The 23,871-nt window shown below is 53.0% G+C and overlaps 1 protein-coding gene across 5 annotated transcripts in view; it reads right to left on the reverse strand.

The window, feature by feature from the left end:
• Positions 1 to 23,871, reverse strand: part of ARHGAP26 (Rho GTPase activating protein 26) — a 166,247-nt gene that overhangs the window by 27,948 nt on the left and 114,428 nt on the right. For 4 of the 5 annotated variants that reach the window (XR_003253041.1, XM_026063128.1, XM_026063126.1 and 1 more), the window contains 3 exons: positions 17,356 to 17,515; positions 11,866 to 12,004; positions 4,592 to 4,745 (listed from right to left, as the gene is read on the reverse strand). Coding sequence is in view for 4 of the 5 variants with exons in the window: in XM_026063128.1 (XP_025918913.1) it covers positions 4,592 to 4,745; positions 11,866 to 12,004; positions 17,356 to 17,515 (453 nt within the window). In the remaining variant the exon portion in view is untranslated. Of the gene's footprint in view, positions 1 to 1,030; positions 1,249 to 4,591; positions 4,746 to 11,865; positions 12,005 to 17,355; positions 17,516 to 23,871 lie in introns of those variants that run through there. The other variant, XM_026063127.1, reaches the window with a different exon arrangement.

Genomic DNA, 23,871 nt, shown 5'->3' on the forward strand with positions numbered 1-23,871 from the left:
ACGGCTCGGTGGTCCCGGGGTTCGTGCAACCGCCAAGGCAGGAGGGGGAGCAGAGGTCGGAGGTGGCCACGCGAGGACACGGTGGTGGCCGGGGCTTCTCGCCTGCCTCCCGCCGGTGACAGGCGCGCGGCTGCAGAGCAGGGAGGAGAGAGGAGCAACTCCGCGATGAGCGGATCCGCCTTAGGGGCTTGCAAACGTGGTGGGACAGCCTCCACTCCGGTTTCCGCAAGCATGCGAAGGAGGGGCTGGTTCTGAGACAGTTTGTGCTAAGCTCCAGTTGCCTGCGTTTTTCGAGGTCTGCATGTGGAAGGCCTGGAGGCAACGCGCCTTCACGCGGAGCAGAAAGCTGGAGGCCACAGGGCAGCAGAGATGGGATTTTTCCAAGYTGTGGTTCCCAGTCAAGATGTCCCACCGCTCCACGGGGAAAGCCACTGAGCTGAACGGGACCTAAACACCACGGCGTGCAACCCTGCAACGGCGACAAACCCGCTCCAGGCCGCTCCGCGGGGTGTCCTTCTGCTCCCCAGCGTCCCGAGCGGGGGGCCGAGAGCACAGGGAACGTGGACGCTACTCTGCAGCGACAAAACGCCGAAGCTTTTTCTGACCACAAATCCGAGTTTGGCTCTCGGTACATTGTGACCGACAGAAAAAATGCATTTTCCACTTAGCAGATGTCATGCTGTACATGCTTTGTCGTACATACGAGAAGGTGACACAAAGCCACTAATGGATAACTCACCGATACCAGGAGACAACATAATAAGCAAAGATTTCAAAGCAGTATTTTATTTTTAAAACGGTAAGAAAGAGGCACATCATGTGCCACTTCCACACCACGTCTGCCATCACCTTTGCAAAGGATCCAAAAAGAGGTGGAATAAAATTGGGGGGGGAGGGGGGGAAGGCTGCAATTACACACGGAGAAAGGAAGTGGCAGAGCCCCGACCCAAACCGAAATAGCGATGCCGCCGCGGGGCCGCGGGACGAGCCGCAGGGCGGGGGGGGGAGCGCCAGCCCTGCTCCTGCGGAGCGCGAGGGAAGCGCCAGCCTTCCCGCATCTTTTTTTAAACCAGAGCTCGGGCAGCCTTGAGACGCTGCCGCAGCAGTGCCTCAAACAGCCACGAGCCGACCTTAATCAGGCCTTGTTTATATGCCAAACTTCTCCCGTCGTCCCGGGGCTGCGGACAAGCCACTGCGAAACCACCCGGTTTTGGCAGGTAATTAAAGCCTCTGGTGGAGACCTCATTTCTGTCAACAGAAAATGACCTTTAACGTGCATGTTTGTGAGCGAGAGAGTAAAAGGGGAGAAATTTGCTTTATTCATCAGGGCGCGTTTTGTCCCGTCCAGGAGCGYGGAGGAGAGCCGGGGTGCCGGGGAGGAAAAATCGCCCCCGCGGCGCCCGGCGAGGGGAGGAGCGAGCGCAGGGGCGTCGAGACAAATTCAGTCTGGACTAAGCGACAGAGCAGCATCAGCAACCGAAAGCACCAGAATTTTTGTTTCCTTCCACGGCAGGAAGCGAGGCTCCCGGGCCTCCTCGCCCCCGGAGTTTCACGGCTCCCAGCCGCGGAGCTGCTGAGTTTTGGCTGAAGGTCGGCTCTCTGACTCAGCACGTCGATCAACTCGCGGGCAAGCACCTAGGGACAGCTAATTATTTCTGAAAGGGTCCTGACACACGAGGGCCTGGGCGCCTGGCTGAAAAATCATAGGAATCGGGGAAGAATGCAAGAAAAGCAAACAAACTCAGGAGGCAGGACTCAAGGATGGGTCTCGGAGGACTCGCGGAGAAGCCAGGAGAGCGCCTGAAGGGCCGGGACGAGGAAGGTACCTGGGACCCCTCCGTTGCCATAGGCCCTAATTGCAGGTCGGGTAATTACAGAGGAGTCCTAGAAACGCGCGTTATCTGCTACTGCTGTGCAAGGACTGATTGCGGTTTGCAGAGCTGCCCAGGACTTACTGCAAYGCCCAGGTTACCCAGCTGGTTAAAAAAACAGCAAGGGCTCTCTACAGCTGTTATTTGCATGCCACCACAGAGTGATGACGACGACGAAGCCCTCGGGATAGGGGCAGCGCCGAGAAGCCGTGCCCCGGCTGCACGAGCAACTGGGAACCAGCTCCGGCTGCAGGATCAGGCTGGGGCTCCCGGTGCAGCCGCAGCCCGCAGCATCGCGGGACCGCGCCGAGGCTGAAGCAGCCCCTTTCTCGTGCGTTTGCGCCAGGGGTCCGGCTGCCTCGCCGGCACRCACAGCGCGCGCAGCCCGAGCAAGCTCTCCTTGCACGCCGGCGCTCCGGGACGCGCAGGAGCAGCAGCAGCGATGCAAAAACCAGCTCAGGCAACGYTTCCCCTACCCACGCACGTCGGCGAGCAAAGCAAGGCGAGCAGCTGGGAAGAGGTGCAAAAGCGGCCTCGGTGAAATGCTGCTATAAAAAGCCTCGCTGGAAATAAGTGCAACGGCAGCGAGCAGCCAGCGCGCTCTGAACAGAGCAAAATCATCCTAATGGCCATCCATTGCGCACGCTTTGTACGGAAACGAAGAGCACGCACCCAAAACCCTTATGCGTTTAAAAATATATGTTCCTTTTCCTGCAGTAAGCAAGCAAGCCAGCCTGCTGCACACAATGTTCTCTCCAGTTCACCCCAAATTCAGAGCAAAGATTAAACACAATTAGCTGGTATCAGCCAGCTATAAATAAATAAATAAATGAAACCGATCAGCGTATGTTTAACAACTACGGTATTGCTGACGAAAATTTAGCGATAAAATTTTCATGGGACTGCAAATTAGGTTAAAAGCAAATATTTTAAGACAGACTAATGCATTTCAGCAAACAGTAAAAACAACAGCAATGCAGATAAGAACGAGGACAACAAAATTGGTTCATGCGGAGCACAAACTTGTGTTTGCGGGTAACCGGCACAGACTGGTTGCAGTGAGTGACATCAATGCATAGCGTTTAAAAAGAGTAAAACAAGGCCAGACACTTCACTGCTCCTCCTTGAAAGATTGGCTTAAATTTAAAGATACTGGCTTTAAATAATTGGGGTATAGAGAAGAAAATATTTGCTTTCTAGCAGTACACACTTTAAGATTCACTTTTCAGTCTTTATCTCAATGTGGACTGAAAACTTGTTTGTTCTGACTGTGTAAAAATTATCGCAGAATAACAGGATTTAAGGAGAAGCACCAAATACCACAAATACTGTCAGAGTCCTAGGAGCTGGCGATGCCGTTCCAGTAACCGCTCCGCAAAATTGCCGAGGCCCCGTGACGGGCGGCGAGCGAGCGGCACCACGCTCAACCCGCGCGCTAATCCTTGGGCAACGCCGACGTGCCCCCGGCCCCGCAGCCCCACGCGGCTGACTGATTTACTCCGTTCCTCCTCCGCACGGCTTTCTTTAAGGCAGGAACGAGCAGCAAGAGGCGACTCGTGGAATCCGAAGCGCCGCGCATCCGGCAAACGCCTCCCGCGAGGTCACGGCGGGACCYGCCTGCCCGTCGGAGCGCTGCGAGCGCGCGGCTAAGCCGCCACCGCGCGGGGCGGCAGGTTCCCCCGCACGGCACCCCCGACCCCCCCCCCAAAACTGAGGCCCCCGCGGGCAGCCGAGGCACCAGCAGCAGGTTGCACCAACCGCACCAGCTCCGGCTCCGGCACCACTCGCCGCCTCTCCCAAGGCTGCCGCTGTTGGCAGGGCAAAGCCAAAGCAGGATTTTCCCGGCTAGCGCAGGATTTTGCCCGTTCGCTCCCAAGGGACTAGAGGTCCCTGCTAGGGCTGGGTGGGAATCTGAAGGTTTTGAAGCCTCGGGAGGGTCGGAGGGGGTGGGAAGGGAGGTCTCTCCTAATTGCGGAGGTCACCGGATAGGGCAGAGCCGCGAACTGCCTTGGCTCCGGCAGGGCTCCTCGCGGCCGAGCTACAGGAGCTGGGAGCGCGGGGGGAATATCGGCTGAGGCTTGCAAACGCTGCAACAGCTCCTGGAGATCTGAGCAGATCTTCACGTGCGCGAGAAGGGGAGGCTCTGTGGGAAAATGCTATCGGGCCCAGCAGAGAGGCGAAAGGAAGGAAATTCCCCTCGGCAGAGGCGACCATTGGTGCGAGAGCTCAGCCGTGGCGGTTCGGGGGACTTCATAAATAACTCAGCCGTCCCCAGGGAGTCATTGCTAAGGTCGCTATTTTTTCCCTTGAACTTTCCAGATGAAGGAAGCAATAGCAGAAGCAATGGCACAAATTTGGCTGGAGATCAACTGTACTGACAACAGTCATAGAATTTAACCGAGAAGAAAAGTCTTTTGTGTTTGCTGGAGTTATCACCAGCTGGGTCAAACAGTTCAAACAGCAATGTGAAGTTCYGCTTGAAAAATATTCCACATGGACAAAATCATTGGAGCTGAAACTAGCCAGCAAATATAACCGACAGTAACTAATTCCACCACTTGGACCGAGTTAAAAATGCAGAACACATACCAGGCTCCAATTAAAAATTAAAATGTTAAATTGTATTCTCCAACAAACTGCTCTGATTCAGAGTAAGAAACAGACCTGATTAAAGATTAAGGATGGAAAGTCTATAAAACACTAATTACCGCTGTACTTACAGTGAATTTGGCCTGTTGGGTTTAATTACTTCTAGTTCGAGATCACTTGAGTTCAGGTTGGGCTGCGGAGCACTGTTGGAGTTGAGGAAGCTGTTTACGTTCGAGGATATGACGGATTCCAGGCTGGAGTTGATGATACTGTTCCTGTTCTCCTCTAAAAAAACACCAGACAAACAAGAATCGTCACACCTCACATATAGCTGCCACTAAATCAAATGCTAAAGAACATACTGCTGCAAGACGTGAAGCATTCCTATTAATAATCCTTGCCCTTATATAAATAGGGCAGCACCGCAGCAGTTCCCAGAGGACAGGCAGTTAGTTTACAGTCGTGTTTTCACATATATTATACTTTAAACTATAAGAAATAGCAACTACTTTTTTTTTTTTTTTTTTTTTTTAGGTGCAGGTACATTTTAAATGAGTAACTCTTCTGGTAAGAAAACATTGATTTTTCTCAAGTCATTAATATTTTACATTCCCAAAGACTTCATAAGTACCACATAACCTGAAAAAAAATTAAAATGCAAACTATATACAAGAACRAATTTTTCTGTCACTGAAATGAGCTACCGAGGGACGGAACGTGCCAGCGTGATGGAGTCGGATAACATTTTAGAGCAAGAAAGGGACAGATCACCTAGTTAAAGTGTTTCTCAGCAAAACATGCTTMAGCCTAGGACTTTACGTCAACTGCTAGCGATCCTTCCTGGCCTGGTTTGTAATCAAAAAGCGCTATCCTTAAAAGCAGGGGGCAGGAAGGAGGGGAAGGTGTCTCCACCCTGCTCTAATCTTAGCTTTCCTCTTCTGAGACACGTATTACCTGGGTCTCAGAAACTCGGCTCCTTATCTGAGCTGAAAAGGCACCTTCGCCTCTGCTTCCCCTGCAGCTCCCGCTGTGGTTGGAGGTGCCGGGGAAGAGTTTGCCTGCCCTCAGCCGGAGGGAAACCCTAGCACCACATCTGACGGCTCAGAGGTTTCTTAGAGGTTCTCGTTTCACTTGATCGCAGCCTATTGAGAGATTTCTCCCTCATTTCTGCGACTTCAGCAACTAAGCGTGAAAACATCACGCATCCCAAACCGGTGTCTGCAGCTTGGGCTTCCTTCTCAGCTCTGCACCGGATTTCCTAAAAACACATTAATTCATTCTCATAAGATGCCTTTTCCCTATAAGCAGTAATTGTAATTGTGAGAAGCAATTAACATCGCTGACGGCATGGAAAACCGTCCTACGGGAGAAAACTGCCACTTCTGCAGTGATGCTTTCATGACAGATAGGTACCTGCTGGAAATCACAACGAGTCCTACTTTAATGATAAATCTCTCAAAGAAATGATTTTTCCTTCGTACAGTAATATGATTGAACTACTACTAAAAAGCACACAGCAGCAGGGAATCCCCTGTTCTCCATCCCTTCGAATCGTACTCCTCTGCTTGCCTTAGGAGGAAAATATTTAATGCTCCTCCACATGCTGCACACATTTAATGAAGGAATTAAGCGAAACGCCAGGATAAGGGGAACTCCTGGTTATATAAAAAGCTAATCCCGAATATACAGCAGAAAAAAATCCCCTACATTTCTGTAAAATAACAAAGGAGTAGTGCTGTCCCAGGCACAGAGGAGCGTGGCACGGTGTAAACTCTTTATCACTGCTTCGAAGGTAAAAGATTACATTAGCAAAAGGTCTGCAGATGCCGGGGATAAAAGCCAAGTCTAACGCTCCTTGTCACGTCCATTCGCTGGAGTCCCTGAATCTGCCCTGCGCCTGGGCAAAACCAGAGGGCTGGATGACAGCGAGCGAGGGCTAAACCTCAGCCTGGGCAGGGAGATGCCCAGGGACGGAGAAGGAAGGCAGAGAAGAGGGTTTTGCTATGATTTGGTTTGCAGTCTCATCCTCCTCTTGCAGCCGGTACGACGGGGGCTGCAGAGCAGATCCGAGCTGCTCCCGCGTCCGCGCTACGTCTCGCTGCTGCCGACGCGCTGTGCTGGAGGGTCGCGTGTCACCTCCGTCGGCGAAACCGCGCCGGAGAAGCCGATCAGTCTCAACACGGCTGCCTCATTATTCACACACGCATTGCATAATAGTCCTGAAAGGCTCGATTAATTAAGGCTGAACGGCACAAACCCGTAAGAAGAAACAGACTTTATCTCCAACTAGCTTGATGGCTAAATTACATTAGACAGGTTGAAAAAAGTGAATAAAGGATCAGGGAACTCAAAACGACCTGCCAGAAGTCACGGCTACGCTAGTTAACGGTAGCGCTGGGAAGAGAAGCCGGTTCTTCCCACCCTCCAAGGGAAGAGCTCCCACTGCTCCAAGCAGTGCCAGCTATGAGGCCGATRAGGCTGCTCAGGGCAGTTTGGTCTTGAAAATCTCCAAGGATGGAGGTTGCACAACCTCTCTGGGCAACTTGTCCCACTGCTTGCTCCTTGCATCCAGTCTGAAACCTAAGCCTGCATGGGTGAGCTCATCTTCCAAAGATTACCCAGTCAAAGACACGTTAATTACGTCAATAGATTCCTGAAATTGCATTTCGTTAATCTTGATCTCCAATAAGCTAACAAAGGAGCAAATATGATTTACACTTCTCTGTCTCCTCCTTTGTTCCTATGATTTACTTAGTTATAAGCAGGCCACTCGGATCAGGATTTTTTTGCCCAACCAAGGTTTCCAACTTGCCACTTTTTGGCATGTCAAAAGGAAAAAGCCAAACAAACTCTTTAGCTTTGAGTCATGCGGGGATCAAACAAAAAGCCATGCTTTCCTTAAACCAAGTCAGGAAAGCTCATAAACAAGAGTGATTTCCCTGGAGTGCCAAATTTAAAGATATTTATTGGCCTATATTTTACACCCAGCTCCAGCAGCAGGTAATGAGTTTGAAGCTGGAACTGTAATTCAATCTTATCCTGCAAGTATCGCGCCGGTGGATAGGCTGGAAGAGGATAGTTCATAAAGTTCAGCCAGAGTACAGCCCCGCTGAGTGCAGGCTCCACTACGAAGCTGTGAACTAATGAAAGTCCGCATGGGACGCAGAAGGTGACAATGATCAAACCCATGTTTATTGCTATTAATCCTTCACTGAGCTATGCTTTCAAGCTATTTCTTTCAAGCAAGGCTAACTGCCTGGCTACCATTAGCATCGGAGGGACGCTTGGTAAAGTTTTAGCTTCCAGAAGGGAAATTGCTTACATTTATATCCGTCAAGACAGCACTATTTGTCCATCCTCTTTAGCCTGATTTAATGATGGAAGAACGGGAGCGCAGATGGCAGCGGATGGAAGGAAAATACCAATAGCAGCTGAAATGGATGGCAAAATACCCAACAAAATGAAGGCTGAGGGGGCAGCACGGCGTCCAGGGAACCGGAGCGGCAGCGCTTGTGTGTAATAGCTTCTCTAAGGATAATATAGCAAAAGGAAAAAAAAATCTACTCTAGCTCTTTAGGGAACTCAAGGTTAGGCTGTATCAGGGACAAACGACCTAGTTCTGTACAGCAGCTTACCACAGTGAGAAGGCAAAGCTCTCACGCACGTCTCGAACACTGCTCGTTCCCATCAGAAGAGGTGAGGTAATGTGGTTATGAGAAGTTTCTGCATCTCAGTTGTGCTGACTGAGGTATAAATGCTTCGTGATGAAAAAGATTATCCACGCAGGAGATAAGAAGAGGCAAAAGTGAAGAAAAATAGAGCAACGAACTGTACAAATATTGACAAGAAGATAGAGTGGAGTCAGCAGATGAAGTAAGAGAAGAATTAACCCTGTCAAAGGACTTAAAAAAAAACAAGGCGGCCAGGCCAAATCACTCCTGGGTTTTTGCATCTGATCGCACAGGTTCTACGACAATACCGTGACGGACAATCTTCTCAGAGTGGAAAACCAGAAAAGCCCACGAATTACCCCACAATGAACCTCTACCAGACTGCAGCGCCCTAATGAAAGGCTGAAGGAGGGTAGATCTGCATTGCGAGAATGTATTCTAAAGCTACATTTTATTATTTCCAAACATTTTCTGCCCAAGGCTGAAGTCTGAAAATAAGCTCCATAAGCCTAACAAATCAGTGTCAACTGCCTGTGTAATCTAAGAACTAGCTACCAGCCAATATTAAATTAAAGTCACTATCAGCCAAGAAGCCAAAAGTTTCATCTAAAGAAGATGGGAGATGAATGGAAGAATATGAAACTATCTCTTTATTTTATTTCTTCCCTTTTAAAGGCTGATACCATACTTGGCATTGTGTTTTTAACAGCTTACGTAAAGGATTCCTCACTGTGATACTTTATTTGGTGTTACAGCTCCAAAAATGAAACAGCAAATCTGCTAAAACATATTTCTCCTCCGCCACGCGGAAGGCAGGAGAGTCACTTTGCAGACTGCCGCGGGCCTCTGTCGGAGGAGGGTCGCAGCCRGGATCGCTCCGGCTCTGGCCCCGGCTCCGGCCCCACCGGCTCTTCTCCGCCTGCAGCTCAGCCTCGCCGCACTGCACCCCGGCTCCCGCAGCCAGGAGAGCTGCCGGCGACAGGCTGGTCTGCAAGTTCTTCCCAAGGCTCCCCAAAACCTTCCTGGAAAGCCAGGTCAGGGAAACACAACCCGTGCCAGGGGAAAGCTCCACTCGTGCGTTTTTTCCAGTCCTCCCTGCCCTGAAGCCCGAGCTCTGCCCTCGCCGCGAGCAAGTGGCGCAGCCCGTCCCATCTCACGCTCTCCAGCTCGAGAACCTGCCCCACGTCAGAGCGAGCCGAGTTTCCGCCGCTGGTCGCCAAAGCCTTTGCGCACCAGAAGGGAAATAACGTCAGGCAGAGCCGCGCGAGCCTCGCCTAGCTCCGCCGCTTCTTTGGGCAAGCTTCCAGCAAACGTCATACCTTGCTAGAAAACACGCAGTAACTTCTGGGTGATTGATAGCTGTTATCAAGGTGCCCTAGATCTCAGTTATCCACCGGGACCGGAGAAGCGATGACAAAAGCACTTTGCATAACAAAGTAAGAGCAACATGCCAAAACACTGCTTGTAACAAAAAACTGATTAAGAACAAAAAGTTGTATTTACTGTATTAATGACACTTGTTCCACAATATACGCTCAGTTCCTGTACACRCTTGACCCAGGTCAGTAGTGAGCAAAAATGTGACCATTTAACAACAAAATAATCATTCTAATTATCTGATCTGTTCTCTGGCACGATACTGTCTGAAGAACATTATGCCATAATCTCCGAGTTACACGTAGCTTTCTCTGAAAATTTTAGAAAGACAGTTGACTTCAATGTACAGATTTGCTTCATAGATTGACGGCTCCTGTTGCATGTCTTCAGTACAGCCGTCGCTCTCAGGGCTCCTCCGAACCGCCTTTATCTCTTCCAATAAATATTTAGAGGCATGAGCACCAAAAGTGTCAAACCCCATGCCAAGGAAACCCCRAGCATCTCGCCGCCGCTGAGGATGGTCAGGCCAAATCCTGCACGTGCGCGCAGCCCGAAAGCCGCCCCCGGAGCCGCAGCTGGAGCAAGCCCCGGCGAAGCGCTCGGAGGCAGCCCACGCTCCTCCGCCTCGGGCTGCTGGCAAACACCACCCGGAGCTGGCAGCGGCTGCGCTATCTTCCCGTGAGCCCTGAAAAGTAGCGCTATTTCTAGGGAATCAGTGACGCCAGGGAAGCAGCCCTTAGACAGAGCTTCATGGGAGCAATCTGACCTCCAGGCAGCTCCGGACGGGGACACCGTATTCTGCCGTTTCTCAGCATTGATATAACGCTCGGCGTGGCTCGAGTTACTGCTCAAACCCTTGCTCTTCAGCCTCACACGGAGCTACGTCCGCCTCAGGTCAGAAGAGAAAGGAAACCTTAAACTATTCTCCAACTGACACATGCAGCTGAGATGACACCAAAAAAAAAAAAAATGGTGGTGGTTTCTCATGTGCTTGAAGGAAAGCTGCCAACATGGGGAATCTCCAAGCAGAGGTGGTGATAGACTGGCGAGGAGGAAGGCCAAGAAAACAGTGCTTCAGGTGGGAATAAATCACTACACAAACTCAGCTCCTCTTTTGGGTAAGGTGAAGGTGCTACGTGAAGGAACCGGGAAGCAGGTGACTCTCAAATCTAACAACCGTTCTGTTAACAGCGAACAAATCCGTTAGGCCCAAAATTTTCAAAAGCAGCTTCTGATTTTTGATGCTGCACTCAGAATGACATGATATGCTATTTCCAGAGCATGCATTGATACTCCCAGGACTTCCTTAAAAAACCACGTATCGCTACGACATCCTTCAAAATGACAGTGCCGGATAATTAATTGTAACTTAATCAGAGGCAGAGAAGGCCAAATATTTGAGCCAGGAGAGTAAACAGCAACCACACGTGCGTGCCGCGTGGTGCCAAGTCGCGGCGTGGTGCATTAACGCTGGTCTTCCCCCGCCGGCCCCTCCGGCGGCACGTTAGCCAGCTCCACTCGCCCACCTGCCGCAGCAACCCCAAACAGCCCCCAGACCCTCTGCTCTTTTCACCGGGTCATTTTTCCGCCCTTCTTGCAAACCGGACCAGCTGATGATGAAGGTCAGGACCAGCCCGAGGAYGGCGGTGGGTGCGCATGGCCAGGAGGAACGGGAGAGAGTCAACGGGGCTCAGGCCACAACGTGAAACATCAGCCCAGGTGGGCACGTTAATGCCGCTACATGAGCGGGGAGGGGACACCAACCCTTTCACTTAAATATTCGGAGCATCAATTAGTGACAGAAATGGAAAGGTGATCTTGAACGTTTTTAAACCGCGGGGGCACATAATCCTCAGAAAAACGCAGAGCCTCCTGGCCGAGGTTTTCCCTTCTGTAAAAGGAAAAGCGCCCGGGGACATCCAGGCAGGACCACCTTCCGAGGGCTCGGGGTGTCCACCCTGCCGCGCACGCGCTGCCGAGCGCAGGAATACCTCTCCAGCAGCTGGCGGGGCGAGCATGGCGGGGCCGCGGGAACATGAGAATGGGAATGCGGAGAAGGCCGTTGGGTGGGGAAGGGATGGCAACACTCTACACCGCGGTGACACAGCCTCGTTGCAAGCCCCTGGTTAAGGCTTGCATGCCGGGCAATCTTCACGCTCCCCCCATCAACGGGATACTGCAGAAAACGCAGGCCCTATCCGGTTGCAGGACGCATCTCTGCCATCGACATCAGCAAAACTGTATTTTGTGGCGTGAGAATTACACTCAGTCGGTCACAAATAGGGCTAAAGGGTAGGAGGACAGCGCGGGGCTGCGACGTGGCCAGGCACCGCAGCGTTTCGGGGCAGGACACTTACGCTTTTCGTTGGGCTGCGCGGTGTGGAAGAGAGTCAGGGGTCTCTCGCTGCAGGAGGGCGGCTTCGAGTCCGTGCTCTTCTTGCGGGATAAGAGCAGCTGGGAGTTCGACGGTGGAGTCTCGGGCACCGTGTTAAATATCTAGTAAAAAATAACAGACAGGTTTTTCTTTAGCTTCACCCTTTCAAACAAAATATCGGTCTACCCGCCTGGTCTGAACAGCTCTGCAATCACTTCCAAACCAGCATCTAAGGAAGATATGCATTCAACAAGATAACACTGGCATTTTCTTAAATTCCACATTCCCACCCTCTTTGCACTCCTTTCCTTTCTTCTTCGCCCAAGATGCCTGCTGTAAGGTACGGAAAACCCCGCTCATCCGGTGCTCCCACCAGTCACGAGGCTACGCGAGCACCTCGGAGGCGGCAGGGAAAGGGGGCCCGGAGCCCGTCGGAGCAAGAGCGCCCACCCGCGCGCCGCCCGGGCTCGCCGCGGAGGCGGCCGCCTCCCGCAAAAGCTGGAAAAGCCTGCCGGTGCGAGCAACCGCCAGAGCTTAACGGGGTTGTTCCAGGTAACAACTAAATCCTCACAAATACACATAAAATCTCCATGCAGGTTGTTACAAATAAATGCTAGAAAGCCAAGACGCCTTAGCCAAAAATTTTAATGTCGCACCTCTCCCAAAAAGCACGAAGAAGCAAGCGTCAACGGCAGCACTTACGGCCCTCGGAGAAGCACTGTTAAACGCCCGCCCCGAGCCGTCACCCGCCCCGGCCTCGGCAGCGCCGCGGGGCTCGTGGAAGGACCGCGCGCCTCTCCCGGGAAGCGCCAGGGATTTGGGTCACAAACACACGTTTGCGTTTCGGAGCCTGCAAACCGTGCAAGGAACCGGAAGCGGCGATGAAGCATCGCGCACGAGCTCCCCACGCATCACGGGCGCCGACAAAGCGAGCAGTCCCATCCGCCTGCGCGGAGTTGGACACGCTGCAGAACAGATGGACGGATGACGCAGCCCCGCTCCGGGTCCTCCTGACGAGCTCTGCTGATCTCAGCCACTCGCTTCTTGCGGTTTTGTGCGTTAGCTGATGAGGAACCGGCCACAAGCCTTGCTTCTTTAGAGGCAACGCTGCTGCTCTTCACCACGGTTGCTCGCGCAAGCCCGTCCGGAGCAGCTCCCGTCCGCAACGGGTGGTTCCCCGTGCTGCCTTGCACCCATCCCCGGCGCCCCCGGCACTCGGCCTCTGCCGCCGCGGACGCCGGAAGCACATCCCATTCGGAAGCGCTATCCGTAGCGCATCGCTTCCTGTGCTAAAACGGTACCCGACCGCACATGCTGCAGGTGCCTGTCCCGGCTGGTGGCACCCGCTCCACGGATCGCTCCTTCTACGCCCTAAATACAGCTAAATACAGCTAAACACAGCTAAACACAGCTCCTCCGCTCGGCGGGGCTCTGCGCGGGGGACAGGCATCGGGCGCGGGAGCACTTCGCCTTGCACTGCGCTCCACTCTCCCCTCCCACAACCAGTATTTTCTCCTTCAAAACGCTCTTGCATTCGAACTGCTTTTCAACATTACGTTCTGCTTGGGAAATATAGTGAAATATATAAATCAAGCAAAATAAAAACACTTATTTGTGAATTTTGTGTAATGATTTCCCACAGCGCAGTTGAAAATAAGCTTCCAGGTTTTCATTTCCTTCTCTTTTTTTTTAATCTTTATTAAGAGACCATATATGCTTTTAAATTACAAATGTAGTGACTAAAACCAGCCTCAGCTCGCAAGGAACTGGCACTGTTTAAGGCAGCTGCAGCACCGCTGTGAATCCCCACCGCTTCCTTTCCGCCACATTTTAAAAAGCACCAATGCTTATTTTGAAGGTCTACAGAGGGAGCAGCCTGAAGACTCAAAGAGCTGTAAGATAAATAGTTTATTCGACGTTTGCCTTTGCCATTACCATCTGCCCGGAAGCTGCGCAGACCTCGAACAGAAAAGGAAACGGTCTTTGCCGGGCGCAGAGCTGCTGCCCCACTTCCCAGGGCTCCGGCACGCGCTGCATAAAAACTCCCCGCTCCCGCGCAGGAGAAGTTTCCCAGGCTCAGTTTGTTTTCTGATTTAACAAGAATAAGCTCGCCGCGGTCCCCGGCTCGCGGTGCGGAGCCGCGCTGCAACCCTCCCGCTCGCCAGGTCCCGCTAACGGCGTGCGGGAGAGAGACACGGCTTCCCGGCGGAGCGGGAGCAGCGGGGCCGGGACCCGCGGGTCGCGTTCCCAGCCCTGCCGCCCTCCCTCGCCACCGCTCCTGCCGTCCGCCCGCCCGCGGGAAGGACCCGGCGGCGCCTCGTCTCCTTCGGCACCTGCAGGGCTCTTCGAACAGAGCAACAGCAATTCCTTCTAATATAAGAACATTAATTCTCCCCCCGTACAAAGGCTGGTTTGGGGCCCGCGTAATTCCCTTCACAACCCGCCTTCTGCTCGTCATCAGCACCGCGCGCACTGACATTCCCGCTGGTCAGCCTCCTGCCCGAAGGGAACGCCGCCACGGCAGCAAATCCATCTCTTAGTTCTGCAACGCTTTAAAACAACGGCCCTTTCCAGGGGGCTATAAAAATAAAAGCTTTGGAAAATAAAATGGATGGGTATCTGCAATTTTCAAAATATTAAGTGCCGACACAGGTAATAATATTTCAGCGTGCCTTTTGGCTAACTTTTCGTTTTTAAACCAGAAACATAGTGTTAAATGGAAACTACTTGAGCAAACCAGCCATACCTTAGAGCATCCTTATTTTTTTATGCCCAGGATGGATTCCTGGTTCGCTTGTCAGGGCAACATCCAGAGCCATACGGGAAAAATCATTTTCTCTCCCTACCTAATTCTATGTAAGCAGCGTACATTTTACAGCAAAATAATACCTAAGAGTTAATAGCTATTTACAATCAACACTGCAGCACGGCGCGCCGGGCGCAGGTCGAGTCCCCGGCACGGGAGCCCGGCTCCGTGCCTGCCGGAGGCCCGTTTGTCCCGGATCACGCCGGGGCGCGAYGCGAGCCGAGAGCGGGGCGCAGCGGCAGGAGAGGGGCCGGGGCGAAGCTCTGCTGAAACCTCCCTCCTCCCGGAGGCCGCGGCGCGTGAACGAGCTGCCAGCGGCTGTTCACACCAAGGGGTGTCGTCACCGACCCTTTGGGGTTTTTGGTTATGCACCGACGACAACAATTTTAACGGCAGAGGCACTGCGCTTACCTGGGGCGACCGCAACGTCACACCAGACCTTTGCTGATGGCCAGGGACCGGTCACATCAATCCCAATTTCCCTGTGAACGTACTTAATCATCAACCGCGTCTGTGAGTCGCCGGTGTAAAACAGCACAAAGCAACAGCAGCAGCGGCCCAGTCTGCTCGCGCGCTGCTCATCCCCTGCCCAACGGCGGGGGGAAACTCGATGAGTTCAGATCAGGCCGAATCAAGAAACGCACTGCAACGCAACCGTTGCAAAGACGGAGACGAAGCAGCACGGATACCGAATTTAAACGAGGTTTTTTCGCCCCAGCAGTTAACGTTTTGCAACCTCCCGCCCTCGCAGGCTCCTTCCTGGGAGCCCTGGGCAGGTGGTGACGGTGCTCCGCAGGCACTTTGCGTGCAGACCCTCGCGCTAAGCGGTGCACGCGCGTCCGAGGCTCCGCGCAGACCAAGCCCCGCCGGCGCGTCGCGGCCACGAGGGCAGCGGCTAAACCCCGCAACTTCAGCATCCTCCGGACTCGAGCAACCCGAGCGCGAGCACAAGGCACGCGGCCGGCATGCCGACCAGCAGAATTCAGCGATGAGGAACGGACAGAGCCAACTGGCAGGCTTCCCCCTCTCTAGTGCCACAAATTACCGGTAAGGAGGTAGCAATCATCTAGGCGCCCGGGAACACCAGGATATTAAAGGTAATGTTAGTGGTAAGCAGAGCGGAGCGCTGCAGCCCAGCCCGCCGCGATCGTTTCGGAAACCTGCCGTTGATCCCTTTGGAGATGCCACCTGATGGAGCACTCGGCTGGCACAGCACGAGACCTAGTTCGGACCAGCAGCCGGTAATTAAGCAATCATTTCCATTACATCCCGCGTAGAGAAGAAGAAAATAGCTCCTCTACGCTGAATAAACGCCACGGTGCTTATGTGCCCGTGGCAGCCCTTTCCGGGAGGATATTCAACCGACGGCCGCGGTTTTCCCATCCCCTCCTCGCCGGTTCTGCGCTTGATGAAACACCGCGTCTGCCCGAGGCGTCTGCGGCTCCCGCTCCTGCCCGCGGGGAAATATCGCAATTCACTCCAATTTACCAGTCTGCTTCAGAAACGCTGCGTTTCTCGCTACGCTCTCCACTACCCGCCGGTGAGCAAATATACCCCGACTGCACTGCGCGCGCCCTGAGGTGCGCTGCGGGCAGCCTGCAAGGAACGCTATATATTCAAAATACATATCGCCAGCAAAACGCCATGCGGAGCTGCAGTGCCGCCATCCCCTAAGATGTCTCCGTCCGGTTCTGTTTCTTTACTTCATAGCCTGAGTGCCCAAATTAGTATTTCTTTCCAACCAAAACCAAACCAAAGACTGTAAACAGAGAACTGTTTGAATTCAGAAGAAAAAGGATTTTTTTTTCCATAGCTGCAGTTTGCAGTATTAAATAGCCTTTAATGGACAACCATTTTACAGTCTTTTCCTGTATTCGCCCCAAGCTCCCTGGCAAGCGGGGAAAGTCAGCTCTGTTTGCTCGGACACAGGCCACCGATGTGCCGAACTCTGCTCGCCGAAGCAAGCAACAGATGAGAATGGCTCTATAACAGACAAATAAACACGCATCATAATTTAGGATAAAGCTAGTATTCAAATAAACATGAGTTTAGTCAGAAAGCAGGAAACAAGCCTATGCCTTCATCTCCCAGACTGGGGTTTTGTAACAATCATCTCTCTCTTGAAACTAGTGACTAATTCCTATTAAACACCACAAAGGGGGGAAAAAAGAGGGTTTTTTGTAAAAGAGACACAAACCTAGATTCACACCAAGATGACCATAAAAAAAAGCTCATTGCTAGAAGTGTTGATTATGCGATTGCCCTTGCTTATGCCCAAGAACACCCAGGTTTGGAGCCCCCGTTGCATTTCCTGAGCCTTCGCCATCACTGGCAAAGATCAGCAGAAGCTACCAGTTTCTGGTCTCCACGCCGGGGGAATTCCCTGACGGACCAGACATCCAAGACACAGTCCAAACATGAGGAAGCGGTACTGTATCCACCCAGAAGAATGATTCTCCCATGTGAAATTTGGGTTTGAAACAAATCGGTCAGCTATCTGGAGGCCCCAGGACCGCTGGGCGCTCGCAGCCCTGTCCACGGTGCCACGCCGCCGGCCAGCCACGGGCAGAAGGGACGTCACTCAAGGCTGCGCGTCCCAGCTTGCAAAGGGAGACACATCCGTCATAATAAATCAACCATGTTGAAAGAAGCAAGTAAAGGCATTACCTTCTCGTGGTTTTCTATTAAAATTTCAATCACAATGTTCTGAAACTTGATGTCCATAATGGCTGCAACAGTTTCCTCCTGAGGCCGGAGCAGCGTTGGCCCAAACACCACACCCAGGTTAGCCACGGTCATCAGGTTCTGCTTGTGGTTATCTGCAACTCTGCAAGAAAAAAAAGAAAAAGAAGTAGGTGATAGAAATCATCGGAATGGAAACCCCCTTCCTGCTCCGCATTTGGCACAGAGCTTACAATTCTGTTTACGTTGTTTAAACTCCTGGTGAGCTCCTTGAAGGCTCAGCCATGTGGAAAAGTACAAATTTAACCATGGTGTTACTAGTGAAATTCCAGCCCCGGTGAATTGACTAATCCCATAAAACCCCAACGCTGCTCTAGCCACCGAGTCTCAAGTTGCAAACCACTCCCAGGAAAACATCTTGAATCATTAATGCTTAAAACCCTTCTCAAAACAAATTGTTGGACCTCTGACACATGCTGCTCTCCAAGAGAATGAGTGACCTAATCTGTTCCAGCTCCCATCGCTCTCACCCAGCGCAGCGCTCGCCTTCGCCGGCGGTCGGGCTCGCCCAGGCCAGCCGGAGCGGGCTGCAGAGGGGAGACCTGGCTCTGCCACCGCAGGCGAGGGCTCCGCACGTGCAGGCGCACGGGCGCACGCCGCGCTCCGAGCCGGCTCGACGCGGCAGCCCCAGGGACCCCGACACGCCAGCTTCTCCTCCTGCCACCTCCATCTGCTCTCGCGTTAGCAAGGGTTGCGGCCCGGCGGGAGCAGATCGGATTGGCAAAGCGAGATAGCCTTGCTGAGGACCTGACCTCCTCCCAGTGCGCATTTTGGGGGTTCAAGGTCCACTCGTGGTCAGGGAGCACCAGCAGCACCCCTGGAGCACGTGCTCCAGTCCGGTCTCATCTGACACCTCCTGTCCACACACACCAGGAGCTACAGCTCCGCAGGTGCCTGCGCAAGTCCGACCGCAGCCCGGCTGCGAGGCTGCTCTTCGGTAAAGGCACAGATCAAATCTGTTCCTCTGACACCGTGAATTCTGGCTGAGCCACGTGCGCGCATTACACAACGAAGATCTGCATGTGGAAATTCTGCAGCCCTATCTCCACCGCTCTGTTTAGTGGTTTTCTCTTGACCTCTTCAACCAGGAAATTCTTGATGACTTCAGGCTGTGGAATCACAGAAATTAGCTGAAGTTTTTATGCAAGTGTCTTCTCCCTTCACTCTCTCTCCCCCTCTTTCTCTGGAAAAATGCACAAAGCTAGCACAAAGCGAGGGTAAGAGCCTGAGGCTATTGCTGGAAAGTCCCCAAGAGTTATTGCTGCGAGCTTGCGTTACTAATCTCAAAGCCAAGACCCCGCCAGGGCTCCTTTGCGAGCACGCTTAGCTCAGCCCAGCCCAGTGCAAACTAGGGCTGTCTTATAAAACAGTGCTTCTTCCCATTCCCCCAGCTCTCACTTTGCACCAGTTAAGAACCAGCTCTTCATTCCTCATCATTCCACGCGGCCCCTCAGGCTGCAGAAGAGGACTTCCTCACTGAGGGATGCCCCTCAGCTGAGAAGTGCTGGCTTAACTCACCAGCGAGGCCAGCTTAAGCCCCGTTCTCCAAGCAGGCGAGAAGTCTCGCCTCTGGCGTCTGCTACGTTCCCGGAGAGGAAGCGGCACGATCATCTCCGGCAACGCGCTGAGCATTTGCTTGACTCGGGTTCAACTTTCGAAGGCGCAGAAGTCCTGCCCACAGTCACCTGGGAGCTTTGCAGAATTTCCCGCTTAACCATAACTTCCCTCGGTGTCAGGAAGCTCTGAATATTTTATCACATGTGTCTGAGAAACCGCCTCTGCCAGTAAACTGCAATGCGGTGGGAGGCAGACCGTGCCCGAGGAAGGCTCGAGTTTCGGAGACAAGAGCTGGAACCCAACGCGCCGTGTCCTTCCGGAGAGCACCCGCCGCCGCCCCAGTCCTCTGCAGCCTGAGACCTAACCAGAGCGGTCCCACGCGGCAGGAAAACCGCCACGTGGGCAGGCGGCAGAAGAAGGCACGCGATGATGGGAGGAAGGAAGGCGATGCTCCATCTGATGAGAAGCCCATGGCCAAGCGCCATATGGCCAAGCAGACGCGCCAAGCGCCCCGCTCCCCCCACGCGCCCCTGCCTCGCTCCAGCTTCACGCGCCGGTGCAAAACACCGGTGTGGGGCTGCAGGCCAAAACGCTGCCACGATACATCAAAGTAGCGGGTTCAGACCTCCTTCCCCGCTCCAACCCACCTCCTCATCGGGACTTTTACAAACGCCAGTGAAGTTTTTACATTGCAACAGTGTCTGTATTTATAGACACGTATTTGCATCGCCCTATCTGGATTTTGAAAAATGCAGCTGTAACTCAAATAGTTTTGAAAGTACTTTGAAATAACTCATAGTAATTTTAATGATCTTCGGTGGTTAGTAAAACAACGCTCATTTATAAAAACACAACTACATCGATCCAAGTCTTACAAAATTAGGCCCCCTCATTTCTCATTACCATTATCACGTAAGGCATCACTCTAATAAATTGCTTTGTCATGGCGAGGGGACTGTACATGCTCCTGTTAATTATTAGAGATTAAATTATTAACAGCTTCCCAATCAGCACCCCATCCTGCAGCGCGAAGTGCAGACCCGGCCGCAGCCGTGGCTCGCGGGTGCCAAGACGAGGTGGCCCTGGCCACGTCTCAGAGCCACGCTTTGCACCAAACCGCTCCTTGCTACGTTCGCTTTGAATCTGCAAAGCGTGAAACACATTTTGCCACTGCTCGGGTCTCACTCCTCTCTTAAATAAACCAGGGTGGCACATGAATTGCTGATCGATAGCACGGTACTTTTCCACCAGTGCTCTTCATAATGCTTGGTTACCAAAGCTATGCTGCAAAACATGATTCACCTCTCGCATCCTTCAAACTCCACATCCATTATCCACATGATAATTTACGATAAATTATACCTCTTCATCATCCTTTGTACTAGAAAATAATACTGTGGTTTCTAAAGGTGGGGTGTTCTCATCCCAAAGTGTGGTTAATGTAGGTACTTTTTGCAGCTGTTTTTCTCTGGGCATTGTTAGCCCCATTCCTGCGCCTGCCCTTCAGAAGGTCTGCGAGCATTTGCTGTATTTTCTTTTTAACCTGCTGTTCCTTCCCAGCCCCCAGCGCACTCTGAAAGCAATCGCACCAATATTAATTTAGATGGGTGCGCTTTCAGTTCGCTCTCGGTCCACGCTTTGTAGAAGTCGCTTCAAGCACAATTGGGAGGCCGCAACGAGGGCATCAACCACCGATGCAGAAACGCACCGAACAATCTCTTAATTTGCGCCCGATGCTTGCAGCACGCCGCGATATCAAATGGCTTTTTGGCTCGAGGCCATCTTCTCCCCCTCTCGGCACACGATCGCTCGCGTGCGTCATCTGGGAATAGCAGGAGAAATGGGTCTGGCCAGCGCGGTGACAGGCTTGGTCTTCGGGGGGGGGAGCAACCGCGCAGTGCAGCGTGTCACAGCGACCAGCGCGGCAGGCCGGTCCTTTCTGCGAAGGAAGGGAGGTTTTGCGCTGAAGCAGTGCAGGGGGCAGGCTGGTCTCCCCGGCGCGCAGCAGGCAGCGGAGCCCGGGGGGACGCGGCGCATCCGGCCGGGGCAGGCACCGCTCTCGCTCCGCTTTCGCTTTCCCCGCAGCCGCGGCGAAGGGGAGCGGAGCAAATCCACGTTATGTGTTAAATTAGATTATGCCTGGGTTGCCTGGATACCGTATAATCACAGGCATGACCAAACATAATTTAATACAGAGTAATTGGTAGTCAGGCCTCAGTGCAGCGCGAGCGCACAGGAACAGTAAATATTTCTTTGTGGCGCTGGCTGGAAATCAGCAGCACGGCGCAGAGGGCAAAGGCGGCGGAGCCGGGGGAACCGCGAGCTCGGGGGAAGGCAGCGCTTCCCCTCCTTCCTCTTACAGCCGTTAAGGACTGGGGCTCCTCCAGCCCGAGCGGCAGCTCATCTTCGTTTTTATGGAAACGCAATTAGAGAACTCATTTACTTCTCCGGCTCCCCGCAAGGAAGGCTGCCCCGGGAACGCTCCGTGGCTAACACACATCGCTCCGCTCACGGTCTCTTCGGGGTCTCCCGTTCCCACCTCTGCGCCCATTTAACCTGAGCAGCCGGCAACGCAGAGGGTTAGCAATCCTCAAGCACGGCAAGATGCTCTTGGAGCATATCCGGCTTTTTCTTGCGGGCGTATTTCAAAACCCGGTGCCGTAACACAAGGCTTGTGGCGTGCGTCTGCGCACGACCACCTCCCGAGCCCGGAAGGGTTAACGGTGCTGCGGACCGGGCTAAGGCACAGCCGCCAAACCGGAGCTTCGTCAAAAGCAAACTTGCCTTAGGAGTAAAGAAACAGCTAAAGACTTAAAATAACGCTAATAATCATGAAAACGTTTTCAAGTTACTAACAGGAGGGTTTTTTCAAATCAAAGCTTTCCTCCTGCAATATCGGACGTGCAGGAGACCAGAAACGGGAGTTTTCCACCCAGCACCGCTGCGCGTACAAACGCCACCCGGGGCTCGCAGCGAGAGAGTTGGGACGACCTCGGCGACCCGAGCTACGGGTGTCGCAGGCGCTCGGCTCAGACGATGCTCGCTAGTAACAGCTGCGTGCGCAGCCAGGCACGCGGCAGTGCAGGGGCAAACTGACCCGAAATAATAACTGTTTTTACTAATAGTTATTCTACCCCCTCGGGATGATGCCCCGGCCGGCGACGGGGCACACGGTGGGGATTGCCGTGGCTGGGCGGGCTCCGATCCCGCTGGAGCGGGATCACCGCCGCATCCCGTTGCCATGGCAGCCGCTTCCCTCTCCGCCGGGAGCCGCGGGAAGCGCCAAGCGCTTACGCACGTGGCTGCCGCCGGCCCTGCGCCCCCCGGCACAGCCCCCGGCTAGCGGCTTCTTAATTGAAAACTGAAATTGCCGGTGCCTTAATAGCAGCGCTGCAATAAAACCTACGGAGCCAGCGGCGTAACGGAAAGCAGAAGGAGCGAGTGTACGTTTAAAGAAATCCGCTGCAAGATCAACAGCGATGGCAAGCGATAAGCTGAAGCCCACCTGAAAGGTGGGAAATAAGCAGCAATAAACGGGCTTTTGGGAAGCAAGAGGCAGTCGAGCTCCCTCRGCTCCTCAGCCAGCCGCAGCCGATCCGCCCGGGCGGGCACCAGAAATAATCCACAACCGGGAGCCGGCTCGAAGGGTGACGAGCAAACTCGGCCTCGTATTAACTCGTGTGTTAACACAAGAGCATCGTCACGTCACAAATACGTGATTAGCTTCCTCCCCCCAAAAACAGAATTTTGAAGTTTTGTTTAAGTGGAAAGAAATGGAATACAGAAATAGAGTTGTTGATTAAAAATATATCCAACTGAGTTTGGTTTAATATTGGGCCTGTTTAATATAAAGGGCGACCTAGAGAAACTCTGGTTAAGGTTTCTATGTCCCGCTCTGTCGCAGGGGAAGGAGGAGGAACGGCCAGGGAGAGATGCCAGCCGTTTATTGGAAGCCTTTTGCTCACTCTAGATTCAATCTGCCTCCGAACAGAGAGTTTCAGTTTCGCTGTGATGAACTGTTAAAGAGAATCTGGATAATTACGTGCTACCAGCAACGTCCACCCGACAACATAAAGTTCAAGTTCAAACTCGCAAGAATTTGCTCTTGGGTAACACAAGAAGCCCGGTGCTTCTCCCTCACCCCGAGATCGCTGTCCTCCAGCCGGGAGCCGCACGGGAGCCCGGCGTCGACGTTCAGCCACAAAATCTCCAYAGCAAACCCACGACACTCCGTAGGACCTGCGACGTTACGGGACGGTCGTTACCAGCGCTGGTGACGCRAGCTTTCGTTTCATTTAAGACCCCCAGTACCATAGCAGGAGAGATGATCCCCACGTGCAGTGAAGACACAGGACTTCTGAAGAGTAGCAACCCAACGGTTAGGAGATCTGGGACACTTTCTTTAAGCAGGCAAGGGGGAATCGAGCTGACATCTCCCCTCGGCACTGCACGGGGAGGTTAGGTCAGGCGGTTTGACAAGAACAGCTACTAGAAAATTGAGTTTTGTGCCTCTCACGCGAACGGCCAATCTATTGGCCATCTAGCTTGAGCAGATTAAAAGTTCATCTGTAGAAGCAGAACAAAAACTCTTGCTAATTTACACGTTACAGGAAGCCAACCATAAAAAATACAGAGAACACCTACGGGATTTCTCTTCTTACTTCTCCAGAAGGTCACATCAAAAACAAAACCAGAACAGTAAGAGGGAGACAGAGTTGGCGGGGGGAGGTTCCTACCGGGCACCGCATCCAGCCTCGCRGTTGCGGCACGGGATTCCCTGGATGGCGATTCCCAAGGAGCATCAGACCTCTCACCAACACCRGGTAATTCCTGAAGGCCTTGGTGCTCTCGGCTCCGACGAGAGCGTTACCGACCACCTCCTGA

Source organism: Apteryx rowi, unplaced genomic scaffold (assembly GCF_003343035.1).
Source record: "Apteryx rowi isolate R43461 unplaced genomic scaffold, aptRow1 scaffold_2, whole genome shotgun sequence".
Classification (NCBI taxonomy): Eukaryota; Metazoa; Chordata; class Aves; order Apterygiformes; family Apterygidae; genus Apteryx; species Apteryx rowi.